At 43.3% G+C, this 19,099-nt stretch overlaps 2 protein-coding genes across 3 annotated transcripts in view; one reads left to right on the forward strand and one right to left on the reverse strand.

The window, feature by feature from the left end:
• Positions 1-19,099, reverse strand: part of atp6v1c1a (ATPase H+ transporting V1 subunit C1a) — a 423,473-nt gene that overhangs the window by 111,845 nt on the left and 292,529 nt on the right. The gene's annotated exons all lie outside the window — the stretch shown is intronic.
• Positions 160-17,867, forward strand: LOC146972531 (uncharacterized). Of its 2 annotated transcripts, none has more exons than XM_085802912.1 (4): positions 160-585; positions 4,188-5,237; positions 16,939-16,989; positions 17,252-17,867. In XM_085802912.1, exons 1-3 carry the CDS (start codon positions 498-500, stop codon positions 16,983-16,985), a joined length of 1,185 nt encoding a protein of 394 aa, XP_085659038.1. In that variant the 5' UTR covers positions 160-497; the 3' UTR covers positions 16,986-16,989; positions 17,252-17,867. The 2 variants fall into 2 exon arrangements, with proteins under 2 accessions (XP_085659038.1, XP_085659039.1); XM_085802913.1 differs by having other exon boundaries at positions 303-585; positions 17,259-17,352.

The following is a 19,099-nucleotide window of genomic DNA, read 5'->3' on the forward strand; positions in this document are numbered from 1 at the left end:
AGAAGCAGCAGAGAAAGGACAAACTGTACATATGCTGCTCTGAACATTGCCACAAGGTGGTGGATCTCCTCCAGAGGGGACACTCCTCTGTAAAAAAAAAAAAAAAAAAAAAGGGGGAGGACACCCACTTCATGCCTCCTCCTCCCATATGAATAGAGTGACTGTGAGCAGGAAGCAGTCAAGGAACATTCAGCTGTAAGCGGCTGCACCACTGCTCTGGCTGTATGCTCACAACAGATCGTTGTCTGGGGCAAGAGGGCAGCGGGCCATGCATGAACACACAGACGGGGAGATAATGGTGCCCAGCTTCTCTTAGGAACTACAGAGAGCTCAGCTGTCCATGTTCTCACTGCTAGCCGCTCTCTGTCTTTGCTAAAAAAAAAAAAAAAAAAAAGAACCCACTGGGACTTTTCTTTGCTCCTCAGTAGGCTCCAAGTTTTTTTTTTTCAAAGTGTGCGTGCGTGCGTGTGTGTGCATCTCAACTTTTTTGTCCAAACATGGGGTGCTCCTCATCCAGTGCACAGACTGTGGATCAAGAGAAAAGACCAGGTACAAAGCCAGAAGAGAGCAATGGAGAAACAGTGGGTAAGTAGTGGAAGTTAAGTGTTTGCAAATCTTATTTTGTGTGTTTTTTAAATGGATAAAAGAGATATTATAGAGTTTCTGAGTAGTTGCTCTGAAACTCTCAGGTCTGACTCAGGTCTTGCTTGAGGGGTGTGTGGCTGCTGCTGGTAGGTTTGGTACACTGTGTGCTTTTTCACTTCTGCCTGCACCACTGCAGTGGATTGAGGGAATTATTCATGTTGAGCCACTTTCTTTCTCATCAATGCACTGAAGTGAAGTGGGTGGCTTTTTACTTTAAGCCACTTGTTTTATGCATGACATCCTCTGACAACAACAACAGCAACAAAAAAGTGAGCTGCAGGACTCACTGGTGGAATAAAGCCTGAGGAGGACATGATTCTGTTTTATTCTCCACACTAGAAGATGTAGATGAATCTAAATTGGTGTAATTTTAATTTTTTAAAAAAAGAGACTGTACATGCAGCTCCTTCAGTAGCACTGTGAAAACTAGTCAGGAGAGTGAAGCAGTTGATTTGCAGCCTGAGGCAAGAGTTGTTACCCGACCTGTTTGCTAGGACTTGATTTTTCCACACACACACACACACACACACACACACACACACACACACACACACACACACACACACACACACTAGAGCTTATTTTCTATAACATCAAAAGAAGGCAACAGCCAGCGTGGCACAGACAGACTGCTTTACACCTACAAAGCTTGTGTGCATAATAAAAGTGACTTAGATTAAGATCTATGTGTGTGTGTGTGTGTGTGTGTGTGAATGTCTGCATGATAAGGAGTGCTTGAAACTCACTCCAGGAATTTGCAGCATCTATCACACACAAAAGATGTAGGTTAACAAAAGCAGAAAAGAGGAGAGGCTAGAAAGATTGATGGCCCCTTTTTGCAAAAGGCCCGAATGTTTTCAGGCTCTTGAATTCCTCTGCTGGGGGGTGGACAGTAAAAAGTCTGTTTTGCATCTAAACATATGTAATCATGCTGTGTAGGTTTGTTTTGCTTTACATTATGCATGTGTTCTGTGTCTAAGCCTGTGCAGCCGCTGACACAGACCATGATTGTCCATTCATAGGTCCAAACAGCCCACACTGGCACATGGCTATGTCATGCCAGGCACAGCTGCATGTACAGTATGTTCTCACCACACGGCCCCCCTCCCCCCTCCCGCCTCCCCAAGATGTACTGTAGCTTTGGGTCACCCTTTAATTTACAGGCCACTAATTAAGGTCAAGAAATAGCCAAGAAATAACAAGTAATTGTGGGTAAGACTTTATAATAAGTAGCCTACACATTAAGCATTAAATACTGAATTCATCATTTATAATACATGGATACTCATTAGTATGTAGTTTATAAACACAGTTAAAAATGTTTTACTCATCATTGATAACTAACACTAACTGTATTTATAAACTACATACTAATGAGTATTCATCTGTTATAAAATGAAGAATTCAGTATTTATTAATTACTTCTTATAACGTGTTAATATAATTGCACAGTAATGTCAAGAAATAGCCTAGAAATAAAGGTCAATTTCATAGTGTTGTCATGTTTTTCATAAAGGCACAAGATTACACTCTTTGAATTTTTTTGGAAAAGGATATAATTTTTCTCCACCAAGTCCTTGCAATTGTCAGTTACATTCAATTATTTCTGGGCTGTTTCTACACAATCAATCGTTATTTCTTGTCTATATTTCTCAACATTACTATGAAATTGACCGTTATTTCTAGACTATTTCTAGACATTATGATGCAATTACGTGTTATTTCTTGGCTATTTCTTGACATTATAACATAATTGGCGGTCTGTAAATTAAAGGGTTACCTAGCTTGGATGTTAAGTGTCATGTTGTAATTAAACCAGGCACCAGAGCTTCTTCCTCTGTGTTCATATGCAGCAGCTTCTCCGTCTTCCTCTGTGTCACAGTGTGATGTCTGTGTCAGGACGTTGTTCCTCAGCCAAGCCAGATGTTGTCACCTGGAGAAGCTTGGAGCTCTTTCCAGGCTCTTACATCACCCCAACACAACCCAACAAGAAAACCGCTTATTGTAGTCTCCTCTGAACGTGGCTGAATGGGAAAGGGAGGTTCAAACCATGCAGTGTACAGTCTATTTAACAAACCAACTGTTTGCCATCCAAGTCGCCACCGGTCCCATCCCCTGCCTGGGCCCCCGTCCACCCCCACCCCCGACCCCTCCCCCACCCTCTCTGGTGCCTCTGCCCAGCCATGGCACTGTTTTGACTGGGATCTCTGTCATCTTTGGCTGCTAAATCATGTTGACACACAAGTCATCCATGTCTGGGGACGCTGTCGCTGTCTCGACCCAAACACACACTCGGACTTTTCAGCAGCAGCAGCAGCAGCAGCAGCAGCTCTGGCTCAGTGTGCAGCAGCAGACAACAGCTTTCTATTCTGCATGATGTTAGGTCTGGTTACAGAACAGGACACTGATGGAGAACATGTTGGGAATCTATCTAAAGGAAGTCAAACAACCTTTCAAGGATTTTAAAGATTGTTCAAAGCACTTCTGCTTTAACATTTCTACACTTTTATCTCAAATGCCATCTAATAATAACAAATAAAACATATTTAACTTCACCCTAAATACTGCACACAACTTCTGTGCTGGGTGTTCTTCCACTGGCTCATTTTCATCGGAGTTGCCAGGCCGTCACATTCCCTTCCACCCATCACTCTCAGCTCTTTTTACTTGCCCCGACGGACAAATAAAATCAGGAAGCTGCAGCGTCCAAACTGTCCACCCAACTGAACCCCTCTGGTTTGTCTCATTTGTGAACAATGTGCCCCCAGTTATCCGTAAAATGAGAATCCACATCAAAAAGCCTCTGTTTCTGTTGTGGTCTTTGCGATTCTTGTTAAACGAGATGGTGCTCTGACATTTGAGTTAAAGTATCCAAACCCACTATTGTTCCTCACATTCACTAGTTTTTTTTTCCCCAAGGCTTGCTCGCTCACTGACTCACATGCACACCTATAAGACAAGAAGAATAAAAAGAACAGCCATCTCTCAAAAGGGCATCAAAGACCTGGTCACATGTACTTTATTTCCTTTGAGAGTGAGTGACATTCAATGTCCCCCAGGCTTTAGACAAACACACAGGCTTCAATAACTCATATTTTCAGCCACGGAAATGAAAGGATGTTTTCCTCAGCACGCACTGTGTGTGCCAGTTATTGCTTATTTCCTATCTTCTGCATTCCAGTGAGTTGAGTCAATAGTCATATGGTTTGGGGGTTAAAGTAATCTGCACTCATAGATCATTGTCATATAAATTGTTATTTATAGTTATGTACCATGCAATAGTTAGTTCTATTAATGTATAGTTTTTGCAGAACTTCTATTGTGCCATTGCAATTAATTCTTGGGTAATTTAAATAATAAGTGTGGGTAATTAATGTTGTTAATAAAGCTGTTCAGACCCCCCAGGAAGTTTCCAACTAATTCAAATGAGTAAACTTTTAGTTGCTCAGTGTTACAGATTAACAGCAGCTCAACAAACGGATGGAGATTGATTAGTGTGAATTGCCTATAATCAACCTTTGTTGTCCCTGTGTCCCTGACAGCAGTCAGAAATGGCATCATCGCAGAAGATGCACAAACCATCGAGGACCAGATGCAGCTGCCTGTGCAGACCGCTCTACCCGATGACCTGCAGCCGGGAGCCGATGAGGAGACAGAGGCCGTGTTAGTGGCCCTGGAGGCCCAGGAGGACCTCGGCTCCGGAGAAGACCTCCTGGCTGCTGCCGAGCCCGCTGCCGCTGCCCCCGAAGAGCCAGCCCCAGAAGCTGCAGCTGAAGTCTCCGCTGCACCTGAGGCCGCTGCTGTCGAGGTGGTGGAGGCCCCGCCGCCTGTGGAGGAAGTGGCCCCTGTAGAAACTGTAGTGTCCGAGGCCTCGCCTGAAGTTGAAGCCGTGGCCGAGGTCGCTGAAGAAGAAGCCCCTCCACCAGCTGCTGTTGAATCTGTGGCAGCGGTGCAGACAGAAGCTCCTGCTGTTGTTGAGGAGGCTCCTGCTGTGCCGGCCGAGGCCTCTCCTGAAGTCGCCACCCCTGCTGTTGAGCCTGTCGCAGCTGAGCCAGCGGAGGCCCCGGCAGCGGCGGCGGTGGTGGTGCTGGTGGAAGAGGCGGTAACCGAGGCCCCTGCAGAAGTGGCTGCTCCCCCCGTGGAGGCTGCAGCACCAGAGCCCGCCCCGGCAACACCAGCACCAGAGGCCTCAGAGCCAGCACCGGCACCCAGCGAGGCCCCAGCACCTGTAGAAGCCGCTGAGACCCTGATAGATTCTCAGATTGCTGCAGCGACTGTTCCCGAGATGCCCGCAGTAGCTGCAGCTGAAGAGGCCACACAGCCCCCTCCAGCCCCTGTTGAGACGGCCCCGCCTGCTGAGACACAAGCCGAAGCTGCTGCCGAGCCACCGGTCCAGACGGCGGAGGCTCCTGCACCCACACCACCAGCAGCAGCAGCAGTAGTAGTAGAGACCCCTGCAGAAGTCGCACCAGAAGCATCACCAGCACCTGTGAGCTCAGAGCCCGCGGCCCCTGCAGAGGCTCCTGTAGTTGAGCCCACCCCAGCACCAGCAGCTCCTGCTGCAGACCCAGCACCTGAGCCCTCAGCCAAAGGTAGGAAGCACTAACACCTCAGGATCAACTCCCTTTCTGATCCAGACAACACTGTGTCAAATACTGAAAGATTCCCAGAACACGACCTATATTAGGATATTGACAACCTGCAATACTATCATCACAAAGTGAAACAACTAATCAATGAAGGGTGATAAAATAGATTCCAGTAGATGATGGCTGCCATCGTTATCAACAGGTTTTATTATGACTGACTGATTTACTTCATTAAACAAGGGATAGTTTCCCGACAACAACCCTGTCATGCCAACTGTTTAAGGTGTCATAGCTCATTTTCTCATCTGCTTGTTAAAGCGTGAATGACAGATTGAGACAGTTTTCGGGGTGGAGAACAAACTGAGCAGCTGAAATATTTGCTAAATCTATTGCAAACATGCGTTTGAGACTGAACGTGTGCAAACAAGCAGAAAAAGCCGAGCAGAGACAGACTGGGTGATGTGCAGCAGCAGATAAGAGGTGATAGTCCTTCACATGTCCAAACAACTGATCAATCTTCATATAACTGTAACACATATCTACAGTACATGGGCTAAGGTGACTATCATGTACTTTCAAGGTTAGGCCAGGATCAGAAGATATAGTTTCGCTCAGGGAGGATTTGAATGACGTGGACCACAGTTTATGAAAGAGTAGCAAAATAGTTCTTTATTGGCAGGAAAGCCACCATTGAATACCAACAACTGAATTTGTTCAGCTATAACTGAGTTAATATTTTCTCTATGTATCAAAACTCAATAACTCGAACTCGTATTCACCTTTCAACAACCTCAGTTTGAAATAACCACATTAATGAATTTACAACTCACAAAAATGTTTTCAAAGTACAAATGAAAATAGAAAAAATATTTCAAAGTGCAACTGAAATAATAAAATGTTTCTTCAAAGTGCAAATGAAATAATGGGCCCAAATTAATAAATGTAAACACAGTCCAATAAAGTCAAAAAAATAAGTCAGATGTCAATTTCAGTCAGTGTCCAAAGTTTGTTTCTTCTTTATTCGTCCTTTAATGTATTGTGGTGTATTGTTTATGTACTGTTCATCTACCCGGGTAGTGTGATTTTTGTCTTATCTGTATGATGTTTAGATGCGTTTTTCCTCCAGATGCGCGATGCGCTGGTCCGACGTCACACCCTCCACGCATGTGAGCCGGTCTCCCGCTCCACGGTCCTCAGACTTGGCTCTGGCTCGCCATCAGAATCCATTCATACTCAAAAAAAAACCAACCTGCATAAAGCAGCAGTTGCATATCTCTCGTTAATCTCTTTTTTTTCACATTTATCTAAATTAACTGTACAGTATTTATTCTCATCTTAATCTTAAATCAAATGAACTTGACCATTCACATTGACAACGTATCATATGCAGCTATAAAATGAATTTTTAAACAGCCAACGCACATCAAAGTATGTAATATGAAACACTTTTAACTGTTTTTTAGCTTTTACCACTGTATAGTGCACACAAAATATGAATTAAACCACATATAAATCATGTTTGAGGATGATTCATTGAATTACCGTCCCTCAATGGTTCAATAGCACACAGCTACACGTGTTTTAGCTCACCGAACGAGCTTGGTTAGCCGTTTAGCATTAGGTTGCATTCACCCGATAGTTCAAGGCCAATAGCTTTTAGCTCGGTTTAGCACCGATAATCTTCCACACAAAGTACAACATTAACCACATTCTCACTCAAACACACACTCTGTATATACCTCCGGTTGGTTTTTAACATCCTCTCAGCAACATAAAAGAACACACTGGTGATTTATTCATGTAATGAGTTAGCAATTTAGCTGTGGTCGCCAGTCGCTAGCATGCTAGGCTAAGCGCTAATGGTTTGCTACTCACCGGAGTTTCTCCTCGATAAAAAAACACAACAACACGGCAACGTCCGGTCCAAAAACCTCCTTGCCGGTTCGGATAGTTCACAAGATCGATAACTCAAAAGAAAATAAAAGTTTTAACCACTTTGTCTATAGTTTTACACATTTGCAAGCTCTCTCCTCGGCTAATGGGTCTGCTCTCATCGGCATCAGTGAAGGAAGAGAAAAAAACACAGGTAGGGGGATCTAGAAGCTACCAGCGTGAGCGGCGCTTGGCGTGTAGAATACGCACCCTACTGGTGAAATAAAGGTACTACATGTATAAAACTCATTCAGACTGCATAGTTCAACAAGGTTAAACTAGAAATATTGGGGATTACACTGTGTGTGTAACTTAAGGGTGTTACATCCTCCCCTCCTGAATCAGCGTGCGTCCCTGCATGCTTAACTTTACACATGTAACGTCTGACCAATCTCTGGTGCAGAAGTAAAATCAAAAGCTTGCATGACAACTTGGTCTAGACTGTTCAGAATAGAGTGCATAACAAAGGCTAAGGGGTTGCCTAGTGTTTTGTATGTCAGTCTATCAGGTTCAGCTCTTTGTCTTGTTGACCTTCTGGCCTCTGAACTTCCAATTTCCTCTTGAACAGCATTGTCTTCACTCACTCTCAACTCATTTCCATCCTTTTCCTCCACTCTGGATTCCTCTCTCGTCATCAGGTAAGTTTTGTACTCATCTTTTTCCTTTTCCACATTTCCATCATTAATCTCATGTACATTTCCTTCCACAGATCCATCTGGAATTGATCCATTTCTGACTCCTGGAGCATCCTCAACAGGTAAGTCTTTTTCCACAGGTAGGTTTGTTTCCACAGGTAGGTTTATTTCCACAGGTAGGTTTGTTTCCACAGGTAGGTTTGTTTCCACAGGTAGGTTTGTTTCCACAGGTAGGTTTATTTCCACAGGTAGGTTTGTTTCCACAGGTAAGTTTTCCGCCCCTTCCTCAGGTGTACTCACTTCCTGGTTTTCCATGGGATGAAACACATCAGCTTCCGGGTTCAAACTTGACACATCAGAGTTCAATTCATCCTCGTTTACTTCCGTCAAGTCAACTCCTGAATGAGGGATTTCTCGAACAATGGTTATTGTTGGGAATGTGACATCCTCTTTAGCAGTTTGTGGGTAATAGTAATCTATTTCCTCTTCATTTTCCCATGACTGCTCTGGTTCAGCGACCTCTTGAGGGATTTCGGTTGCCTGGGGAGCTGGAGTTTTACCCCGCTTTTCTGTGTCCTGTCTCAACTCATCTTGAATAGAGGAAGCTAGGAATCCACAGGGTAGCAACAAGTCTCTATGAAGCGTCCTCTCTGGACCTGCAGAGTTTACTGGAGCAACAACATAGACTGGAGAATCATCAATGTGCTTGATAACTTTGTAGACTGTGCTACTCCATCGGTCTGAAATCTTGTGCTTCCCTCTGAAAGAGACATTTTTGACAAGGACATGGTCTCCTTCCTCAAGGATGGATTCTCTGACTTTGAGGTCATATCTTTGCTTGTTTCGCTGAGCAGTTTTTTCACTGTGTTCAATGGCAAGCTTGTAGTTTTCTTGCAGGTTTTCTCTCATTTTCTTCACATAATCAGCGTGAGACACTTTCTTGCGTCCTTCTGGATTGAGTCCGAATGCCACGTCGATGGGGAGGTTTGGCTGTCTCCCAAACATTAACTGGTAAGGAGAAAATCCAGTGGTGTCGTTTTTGGTCGTGTTGTATGCATGAACCAGAGGCTGAACATGGTCACGCCAGTTGACTTTGTCCTCTTCTTGCAGAGTTCCTAACATTTCCAGGAGTGTCCTATTGAACCTCTCGACGGGGTTACCGCGAGGGTGATATGGAGTTGTCCTTGTTTTCTTTATACCCAACAGCTGACAAAGGTCTTTGATAAGGACAGACTCGAAATCCCGACCTTGGTCGCTGTGAAGACGTTCGGGTAGACCATAATGAACAAAGAAACTGTTCCACAATGTCTTGGCTACTGTCTTGGCTCTCTGGTCAGCTGTAGGAACAGCTACCGCGTACTTGGTGAAGTGGTCGGTTATGACCAAGATGTTCTTTGTTCCGCGTCCATCAGGTTCCAAAGACAAGTAGTCGATGCATACAAGTTCAAGTGGTCGACTTGTTTGGATGTTCACAAGGCGAGCGGTTTTCTCAGCCTTGGCCTTGCGCCGTACACACCTTTCACAGGTTCGGATTTTCCTCTCAACGTCCATAAACATTCTTGGCCAATAGAAACGTGTGCGGACCAGGTCCAACGTCCTGTCCATTCCCATGTGACCAACTGAGTCGTGGAGACCTTCGAGTGCCATCTCTCTGAACTTTGAGGGTAGAACTAACTGATAGAAAGGCTCACCCTGGTTCATGCATTTCCTGTACAAGACACCATTATCCAGTACAAGCTGATTAAACACTCGAAGCATGAGTTGAACTTCTCGATCCTCTTGACGACGAACACGGTAAGTGAGACGTTTTCCCATACTGACAAGGTCAATGGTTCTGCTGGTCTGAGGATCGTTTCTTTGTTCAGCAGCCCAGTCCTGCTGCGACATCCGAGGTAGAGTGCTGGAGCCAGGCAACAGGTCAGCCTGAGTGAACTCAGCTGGGATAGCATTGACATCAATGGCGAAACACTCTACTGGAACAGCTGAGTGGCTGGCCCCTTCATCATCTGGAAAACAATACAACTCATGTCTCTGACAGACGGCTTTAAAAGCCTCTTTGGGGAAACTAGACCCACTCTCTTCATCGACAAACCTTGAGATGAACTGTTTCACTCGGTCGTCCTCCACTTGAGCACTTTGATCGGCTCCTGCTTGATCATGTGGACGCCGGGATAAACCGTCGGCGTCTGCGTTTCTTTTGCCAGCTCTATACTTTATGTTGAAGTTGAAATTGGACAGGGCAGCGAGCCACCGGTGTCCTGCAGCGTCGAGCTTGGCTGAGGTCAAAACGTAGGTCAGAGGATTGTTATCCGTCATGACCGTAAACTCTGCACCATAAAGGTAATCAAAAAATTTGTCCGTGACAGCCCATTTAAGTGCTAAAAATTCAAGTTTGTGGGTGGGGTAACGCCGCTCACAGTTTGACAAGCCTCGACTTGCATAGGCAATTACCCTCATCTCACCGTCTTGCTCCTGATACAGAGCTGCTCCGAGGCCTTGCAGGCTGGCATCAGTGTGCAAAACATATGGCTTCCTGGGGTTGGCGAAGCCAAGGATCGGAGCGGTCGTCAACTTCCCGATGAGTGCTTTGAATGCATTCTCGCATTCTGCGGTCCATCGCTCATTGAAGGGTCGTTTCAGGTCAGAGTTTGAGAAAGACTTGGAACTTTTGGACTTCTTCCGCGGAGGAAGGTAACCAGCAGTCAAGGCGTTAAGAGGTTTGGCAATTTTTGCGTAGTCTTTGACGAACCTTCTATAATACCCTGTAAACCCTAAAAAGGATTTCAGCTCACTGATGTTGGTTGGACGGGGCCAGGTCGTCAGAGGGGAAATTTTCCCAGGGTCAGTCTCTACTCCATTTTCGGAGACAACATGGCCTAAATATTTGACGGACTTTTTGAAAAAGTGGCATTTCTCAGGGGATAACTTGAGGCCAAATTCCTTGAGCCTATGTAAAACATGCATGAGACGGCGTTCATGTTCCTCAAGCGTGTCAGCGAACACAATGAGGTCATCGAGGAACACTAAGACTTCTTTGAGATTGAGAGAGCCCATGCATTTCTCCATGACTCGTTGGAAAGTTGAAGGTGCGTTAGTGACTCCTTGAGGCATTCTGTTAAATTCCCAGAAGCCCATGGGTGTAACGAAAGCTGTCTTGTACTTGTCCTCTTCGTCTACCTCCACCTGATAGTAGCCCGATTTCAAATCCATGACGGAAAACCATTTGGACCCTGTTAGAGCTGCAAAGGTTTCTTCAATGTTGGGTAAGGCGTACGCATCCTTTATGGTCTGATTGTTCAATTTTCGATAATCGACGCATAAGCGGATGGCACCATTCTTTTTCTTTACCACAACTATCGGTGAGGCAAAGGGGCTTTCTGATTCTCTTATAACGCCAGCATCTAAGAGTTCTTTGAGATGAAGCCTCACAGCTTCATAATCTGACGGGTGAATTGGCCTTACTCTTTGCTTAAAGGGTGTTGGATCAGAAAGGCGGATCTTATGTTTGACCGCAGTGGTATGACCATAGTCAAGGTCACCTCTTGCAAAAACTTCAGGAATGGAGTTCAGTTTTTCCGTGATCCTCTCTTTCCATTCCTCCGAGAGTGAAGAATCAGTGAAGTCAAAACTTATGGTGTCGGTGTGGTTTGTGGAACCCACAGTTGTTCTTTCAGCTGTACTGCTGAGGGGTTGTGACACCTGATCCTCTTCAACTCTGTCTGGTTGTGTGGATAGAGGGGAGAGAGAGTGGGGGATGGAGAGCTCTGCTACGCTATGGTTTGGGGAAACTGTTATGTTGTGTGCCGTCTCATTTTTAAGCAAAATGGGGACTTTGAAACATGTTTGCTGAGGGCTCGACATAACATAACTACAAAAAGACAAACCACTGGGTAGACTAGAGTGAGTGGATGGCTCTACTAAGAGCGGGCCTCCCTTGTGGGTGAGTACCCTTCTTACAAAACCACTCAAAACCCTCTTTTCGCCAGGTGGGATCACAATGGCTTTCTTACACTGTAGCTTTACTTTTCCCACCAGGTCAGCGTTTCGTTTGGTGTGACATGTGCTGTAAATGTCCCGAATCAGGGGGATGTTGGTGCCTAAAAGAGCGGGACACTCTGCGTTGGACCTACAATCTGGAACGACAAGAGCTAGCGTGCTAACAAGCTCAGCTTTACCTGTGATGTTTTCTGGGAACTGAATGCTAATCTCTACGTAACCCAGGTAAGGTACATTTTGACCTCCTGCGCCCTCCACTTCGAGGATGTCTCTAAGGGGCAGAATAGGTAGAGAAGACAGGTAAGTATCATGAAATGACTTGGAAATGGTTGTCACCTGTGAACCCGAGTCAATGATAGCTTGGCACTGCACTGTTTCAATGTTAACTACAGCAACAGATCTTGGGCCTACTAAACCATTAAGGAGCTCACCCTCAGAGGTTTGTATGTGTTGACATGTAGCTCTCGTTCCATGGTGTCTTACCTTGGGACTCTCAATTTGCTCTTCGGCTCCAGTAGGTCCCTTTACTGGTAGCCCGTCCAGTTTAAAGGTAAGTGCTGTTTAGCTCTCCACTCATCTTGTCTTGCTTTTAACTCTTTGTATTTTCTGTCCACAGCAGCTTTGTCGATTGAGTTCTCACACACCTTGGCTATGTGGCCGTCTTCGCCACATCTGAAACAGAACCAGGCTCTAGGCTGGGGCTTTTGTGTTACCTGATGAGCTTGTGCCTCGGCTCTTGGTGTGGGAGGGTTTGGTTTGTCTGCTGACATTGTTTCATTTTTCTTCTGTTTCTTAGATTTCCTGGTGCTGAGCTGCAGTTTCAGTTCAGCGAGCTGTTGCTTTAAACTTTCTGTCTCAGCGACATATGCCTGGAGAACACTTGGACTTGGATCAGTGTAAGGAGACATGTCAGGCACAGAATGTACATTTGCAGTGGCTTTTTGTTTTGAGGATCCAAAATGATGGTGCATTCGATCCAACTTGGTTGCCCTTCTATCCTCTTCTGTTCTTAGATGTAAAAGTAACTCTGCAAAGTCAGGGTGTTTCTCAGGTTTCAGCTCTAACTGCATGATGAGATTGTGATCCCAACAGCCGCGTTTGAATTGTTTCAGCAGGTGATGGCTTGCTGATGACTGACTGATTCCATTTCTTTTCACAGCGGTGTTGAGGAGTACCTGAAGCCTCTGTAGATACTCTGAAGCTTTTTCGCCAGAGTTTTGGTGAGTGTTCAAAAACCTTGCGAAGATTTCATCACCATCTTCCACCAGACCATAAGCAGAGTCCAACAGCTTTACATAATCTCTAGGATGAGCAGAGGAGCCTAGTTGTCTTACAACATCGGAGGCTGGAGGAAGCAGACTCTCCAGGATTTTTCTGCGTTGAACGTCGACAGGGGCTCCATCTTGGAACATCAAATCTACATGGAGGCACCATGTTTCAAAATCAGTCTCTCCAGGCGGCTTTGGCGCTCTGCCTGAGAAAGGGCGTAACCATTTGGAGGGGCTCTGAGATGTGGAAGTGTCATTTTTTATTACATGCTCAACCACAATGCGTCGTACATCAGGTGGGTTCAAGTCGTCATCTCCCAGGTCCAGTGTTTTAAATTTTTTCATTTTCTTACGTACCGTAGGTGCTGCTGCCTCCTTGTCTGTTTTGGTGTCGACTGGTGAGAAGGTGAGTTTCGAGAGGTCAATCTTCCTGGTCTTTGATTTTCGTATGAGAGGTGTGGTGCTGTGTTCAGAATGAACGCTCTCATCAGAGGACTCACTGCTACTGCTTTCAGCAAGGCTAGTAGTATGTGTGAGTGCATTAACATTATCTGCCTGCCATGTCACTGCAGTATTGTTCACGTTTGGAATATCAAGAGGAAGATTTAGCTCAAACATTGCCATTGCGACACCTGAATCAAACTCTACAATGGCTGCATTCTCTTTTTCTGCAGCTTGAAGCCGCACTACTTTAGTTACAGTCCCATATGCTTTTAATGAAGCAATAATATCTGCATCAGTGTCTGTTTTGGTTAACCCAACTAAACAAATGGACTGTTCTGCATTGATACCATACGTTTGCTCAATATCCATGTTTGTTCGTTTTGACTCTTATTCACACGAAAATATGAAATAAACTTAATGAGGAAAAAATAATATGTCTGTCAAAAAGTATAAAACTGGGTCCGTCTACTCCTAAAAATCCTCCTGGCTGGCTCGCCACTTAAAGGCTGTAACACATATCTACAGTACATGGGCTAAGGTGACTATCATGTACTTTCAAGGTTAGGCCAGGATCAGAAGATATAGTTTCGCTCAGGGAGGATTTGAATGACGTGGACCACAGTTTATGAAAGAGTAGCAAAATAGTTCTTTATTGGCAGGAAAGCCACCATTGAATACCAACAACTGAATTTGTTCAGCTATAACTGAGTTAATATTTTCTCTATGTATCAAAACTCAATAACTCGAACTCGTATTCACCTTTCAACAACCTCAGTTTGAAATAACCACATTAATGAATTTACAACTCACAAAAATGTTTTCAAAGTACAAATGAAAATAGAAAAAATATTTCAAAGTGCAACTGAAATAATAAAATGTTTCTTCAAAGTGCAAATGAAATAATGGGCCCAAATTAATAAATGTAAACACAGTCCAATAAAGTCAAAAAAATAAGTCAGATGTCAATTTCAGTCAGTGTCCAAAGTTTGTTTCTTCTTTATTCGTCCTTTAATGTATTGTGGTGTATTGTTTATGTACTGTTCATCTACCCGGGTAGTGTGATTTTTGTCTTATCTGTATGATGTTTAGATGCGTTTTTCCTCCAGATGCGCGATGCGCTGGTCCGACGTCACACCCTCCACGCATGTGAGCCGGTCTCCCGCTCCACGGTCCTCAGACTTGGCTCTGGCTCGCCATCAGAATCCATTCATACTCAAAAAAAAACCAACCTGCATAAAGCAGCAGTTGCATATCTCTCGTTAATCTCTTTTTTTTTCACATTTATCTAAATTAACTGTACAGTATTTATTCTCATCTTAATCTTAAATCAAATGAACTTGACCATTCACATTGACAACGTATCATATGCAGCTATAAAATGAATTTTTAAACAGCCAACGCACATCAAAGTATGTAATATGAAACACTTTTAACTGTTTTTTAGCTTTTACCACTGTATAGTGCACACAAAATATGAATTAAACCACATATAAATCATGTTTGAGGATGATTCATTGAATTACCGTCCCTCAATGGTTCAATAGCACACAGCTACACGTGTTTTAGCTCACCGAACGAGCTTGGTTAGCCGTTTAGCATTAGGTTGCATTCACCCGATAGTTCAAGGCCAATAGCTTTTAGCTCGGTTTAGCACCGATAATCTTCCACACAAAGTACAACATTAACCACATTCTCACTCAAACACACACTCTGTATATACCTCCGGTTGGTTTTTAACATCCTCTCAGCAACATAAAAGAACACACTGGTGATTTATTCATGTAATGAGTTAGCAATTTAGCTGTGGTCGCCAGTCGCTAGCATGCTAGGCTAAGCGCTAATGGTTTGCTACTCACCGGAGTTTCTCCTCGATAAAAAAACACAACAACACGGCAACGTCCGGTCCAAAAACCTCCTTGCCGGTTCGGATAGTTCACAAGATCGATAACTCAAAAGAAAATAAAAGTTTTAACCACTTTGTCTATAGTTTTACACATTTGCAAGCTCTCTCCTCGGCTAATGGGTCTGCTCTCATCGGCATCAGTGAAGGAAGAGAAAAAAACACAGGTAGGGGGATCTAGAAGCTACCAGCGTGAGCGGCGCTTGGCGTGTAGAATACGCACCCTACTGGTGAAATAAAGGTACTACATGTATAAAACTCATTCAGACTGCATAGTTCAACAAGGTTAAACTAGAAATATTGGGGATTACACTGTGTGTGTAACTTAAGGGTGTTACATCACCAAAGTAAGAAAGACTTTTTTGCAACATCAACCCCCTCAAAGGTGTTGCCATTGGTAACGGAGCAGGTATCCAACACACACACGCACACAAATGTGATTAGCAATACCACACTCTCAGTAAATCATTCAACTGTCCTCATACCGAATAAACCTCTCCTCCTCTGATTGGTTGGCACTGACAGGATGAACTGGACATTGTTGAGGCTGAACTGATAACACAGTGTGTGTGTGAGCCTGCCACACACACACACACACACACACACACACACACACACACTGGGTAGCTCGTCTTGAGTGTGTTGATTATGGCAGAAACATACTGTCAGCACAACAGCTCCAGTCACGCAACACTCACTCATTGTGCTCTATTGTGAGCTGCCCTAGTGCATGATCATGCTCTGCAGCATCCAATCACAGAAGACAATTTGAATACAATACAGGTCAGACTGGATTCCAGTGATAGGGCAAAATTTTAGAAGAAGAATAATTAAAAAAAACAAGGCTCAGCTGAGGAGAAATTTAGGTGATTCATCTCTAATTACTTGGCTTTTTCAGTGGAGAAAGTTCTGCTCAATAAAAACAGACTACTGTTCATTCATTGTCACGTTTTTTAAAGAGCACATAAAGTCACTGCTACATGTAAATGTGCCTCCACACTCACAGATCCCAGTTCAGCCTGCACCCCCACTCTTGACTGTCAGGGAACATGCTGTACTTTCAGGGCAGCACGTGTGTGTGTGGCGTTGTACTGGTCTGGTGTGAAGAGACCTTGCATAACTTTTTTATGAGACTTCTTCTCTCTGGAGGCTGCGTTGCTGTGTGCAAGCCAGACCAGTTGCCATCCAACTATATAGTGTGTGTGTGTGTGTGTGTAATTGTATGTATGTATGTGTGTGTGTGTTTAGAGGGCAGGTCAGTCACTAGCATTCACTTGTAAACCAGTTCAGCAGAACCAGATGTGCTGAAGGAGGAGTGTTTAACCCTTCACAATTCCTCTTCTGGCCGTTGTGATGGCATTTAGGTCTTTTGTTTTGATGATGGTGACGTCATATGTCAAACAGGCTTGATGTGCCGTCACAGTGTGAAGGACGACACGACGAGAGTGTGGCTTGTGTTGAATGAAAATGTTACGTATTCATTTCTGCTCACTCTCTTTCTGTGTGTGTGTGTGTGTGTGTGTGTGTAGTGGAGCCTGCAACAGAAGCCTCCCAGGATACCAAAAAGGAGGACTGAGGTGGTAAGAGCACAACCACAAACCAGACGCAAACCAGCATAAATACTGCAGGAAAAGACTTAAAGAGGAGCCATCCTGTGCATTAAAACCCAGTATATTATATATTATATTATATATTGTGCAAAACACTGTACACGTTAACATTTTTTTGTGTAAACTGGACATATTGAATAGAAAAGTGACTTTTGTGACATTCAGTGCAACATTTGAAAATTAATCTGTCTATTGTTTCAAGATATCTTCTCCTTCTCTTTTTCTCCTACAGGTGGAAGTACTGTAATCCTCCCAAAAAATAATGAAAACTCCTAAAACTACAAATGCAACATTTTACTGGAAGAGCAACCTGACAAAGTGACCAAACCAACACTTTCACATTTTACAGAATGATCTCATCATCATCAGCTCTCACCAAACCAAATTACAGCAGATTTAGACATTAATAATATGCACGGTGCCTTATAATAACTTGTTGTCTCGTAGGAGAGATCGGGATTTTTCCTACATTTGTAAATATAAAACCTTTATGATGAGTTTTCCTACTGAGATGACCATGAAGTGCCTGGAGCCATGCACGCGTGAGGAGGGGGTTCACTGAATGCAAAGTGCTATGAAAACACTTAGGACAGGTTACATGAGACAAGACAAGGTGCAATAAACTCTGTGAAATCTGTGAACTCTTGCTTTGAGAGATTGTTAACTCATCATCAGTGACTATAGAGTGGCAGTGTGTTGAAGTGTAGAGAACAGGAAATCCTTGACTATTTAAAAAAGTAGCTGCTTCTGAGGAATACAAGCCAAAACACAACTGTGAATACAACTATGCAAAGCGATGGAGGTGACACCAAACTGTAGAAGACCAACACCGATATGAAACTCACTTTTTAGAAAATAAAATAAAAAAAATCACAGATTTAATTGTTAATACAATTGTATGAAATGTACACATCATTTTAATTGCTGCCTTTATGGATCATCATCGGTTTATTTTAATCCATATAGGAATGACAGTACTAAGTGTTGAGTGTACAGTGCAGTACTGATAATAAGCACTACTGTAAGTCAAATTTATGCAGTCTTAAAAAAATGTTTTGATTTCACTTTATTGGTTTACATTGAAAAATTTCATGAATGAAACATGTTGTGAATGGAAATGATTATTTTTTAAAAGTACAGATGATCTGATGCATGTGCAAAACAGTGATGACACGAAGATGAGTCATTGCCGATGATAGTATTGATATTATGAAAATTTCCAACCACAATTAAATGCATCATGAGGCCGGGTAAACGCCAAGGGAAACATGCACGTTTTTTTATTTTATTTTTTTTGCTTTGAGTGAATTACATACAAGTGTAGTGCAGTAAGAGATCACCTAGTAGATGTGATATTTAATTTCTCATTAATTCTACAGGCTGTGTTAAAAAAAAAGAGTCAAGGTCTTAGAAAATGATTTAATTGCATAAGATGTGAATGGGAACAAACAAATGTGTTGATGTCTGATGTCTTTTTTTTCTCTTCCACCTCCATCTGTTTCTTTCTCTGTAATATATTCATTCTCTGTTCTGTGATCTTGCTAACCTTTTTAGTGTACAGAATAAAGTTTTACTCACTAATAGGTTGACATCTGTTTCTTTTAATGAAAATGGGCCTTTGTGTTTTATTATATGTGTTTCCAATACCCAGAAAAAAAGGACTGACCTTTAAAAGAGATGTTTTTCATCATATTGCCTCTAGATTGACAAGTTTTAAAGTGAAATATGGCCATGACAGATTAATTTTGGAACTATTTCAGCTGTCTACCCATTATATTATGATTAACTCCCTCACAGAAACGGAGAGTCGCCACAATTCAAAGTAGTAATGATATTATGTGCATGCCCACAACCACGCGTCATTTAAATTGAATTAATAGTTTGCGTACAAGCTGCCTCAGCCTCTCTTCTATTCAAAATGAATTAGATAATGTCTACAATGAACTCCAGTGACGTAAAACAGGACAAGAACAATGGGTAGAGAAGGCCTTTCATAATCTATCATCTTTAAACCATGTTCCAGGACACAACCCCCCAATAATGTGCTCATGTATAAAATTTCCCATCCTGTTAAAAACCC

The sequence above is a fragment of the Trachurus japonicus genome, chromosome 16 (genome assembly GCF_045865225.1).
Source record: "Trachurus japonicus isolate A0001 chromosome 16, Traja_1.0".
Lineage (NCBI taxonomy): Eukaryota > Metazoa > Chordata > Actinopteri > Carangiformes > Carangidae > Trachurus > Trachurus japonicus.

What these genes read in the sequence shown, in the direction of transcription:
- LOC146972531 (XM_085802912.1), top strand. Translation starts at nt 498, where the DNA reads ATGGGGTGCTCCTCATCCAGTGCACAGACTGTGGATCAAGAGAAAAGA. An exon ending in GAGCAATGGAGAAACAGTGG is followed by an intron (nt 586 to 4,187) that starts GTAAGTAGTGGA and finishes TGTCCCTGACAG; the next exon opens with CAGTCAGAAATGGCATCATC. An exon ending in ACCTGAGCCCTCAGCCAAAG is followed by an intron (nt 5,238 to 16,938) that starts GTAGGAAGCACT and finishes GTGTGTGTGTAG; the next exon opens with TGGAGCCTGCAACAGAAGCC.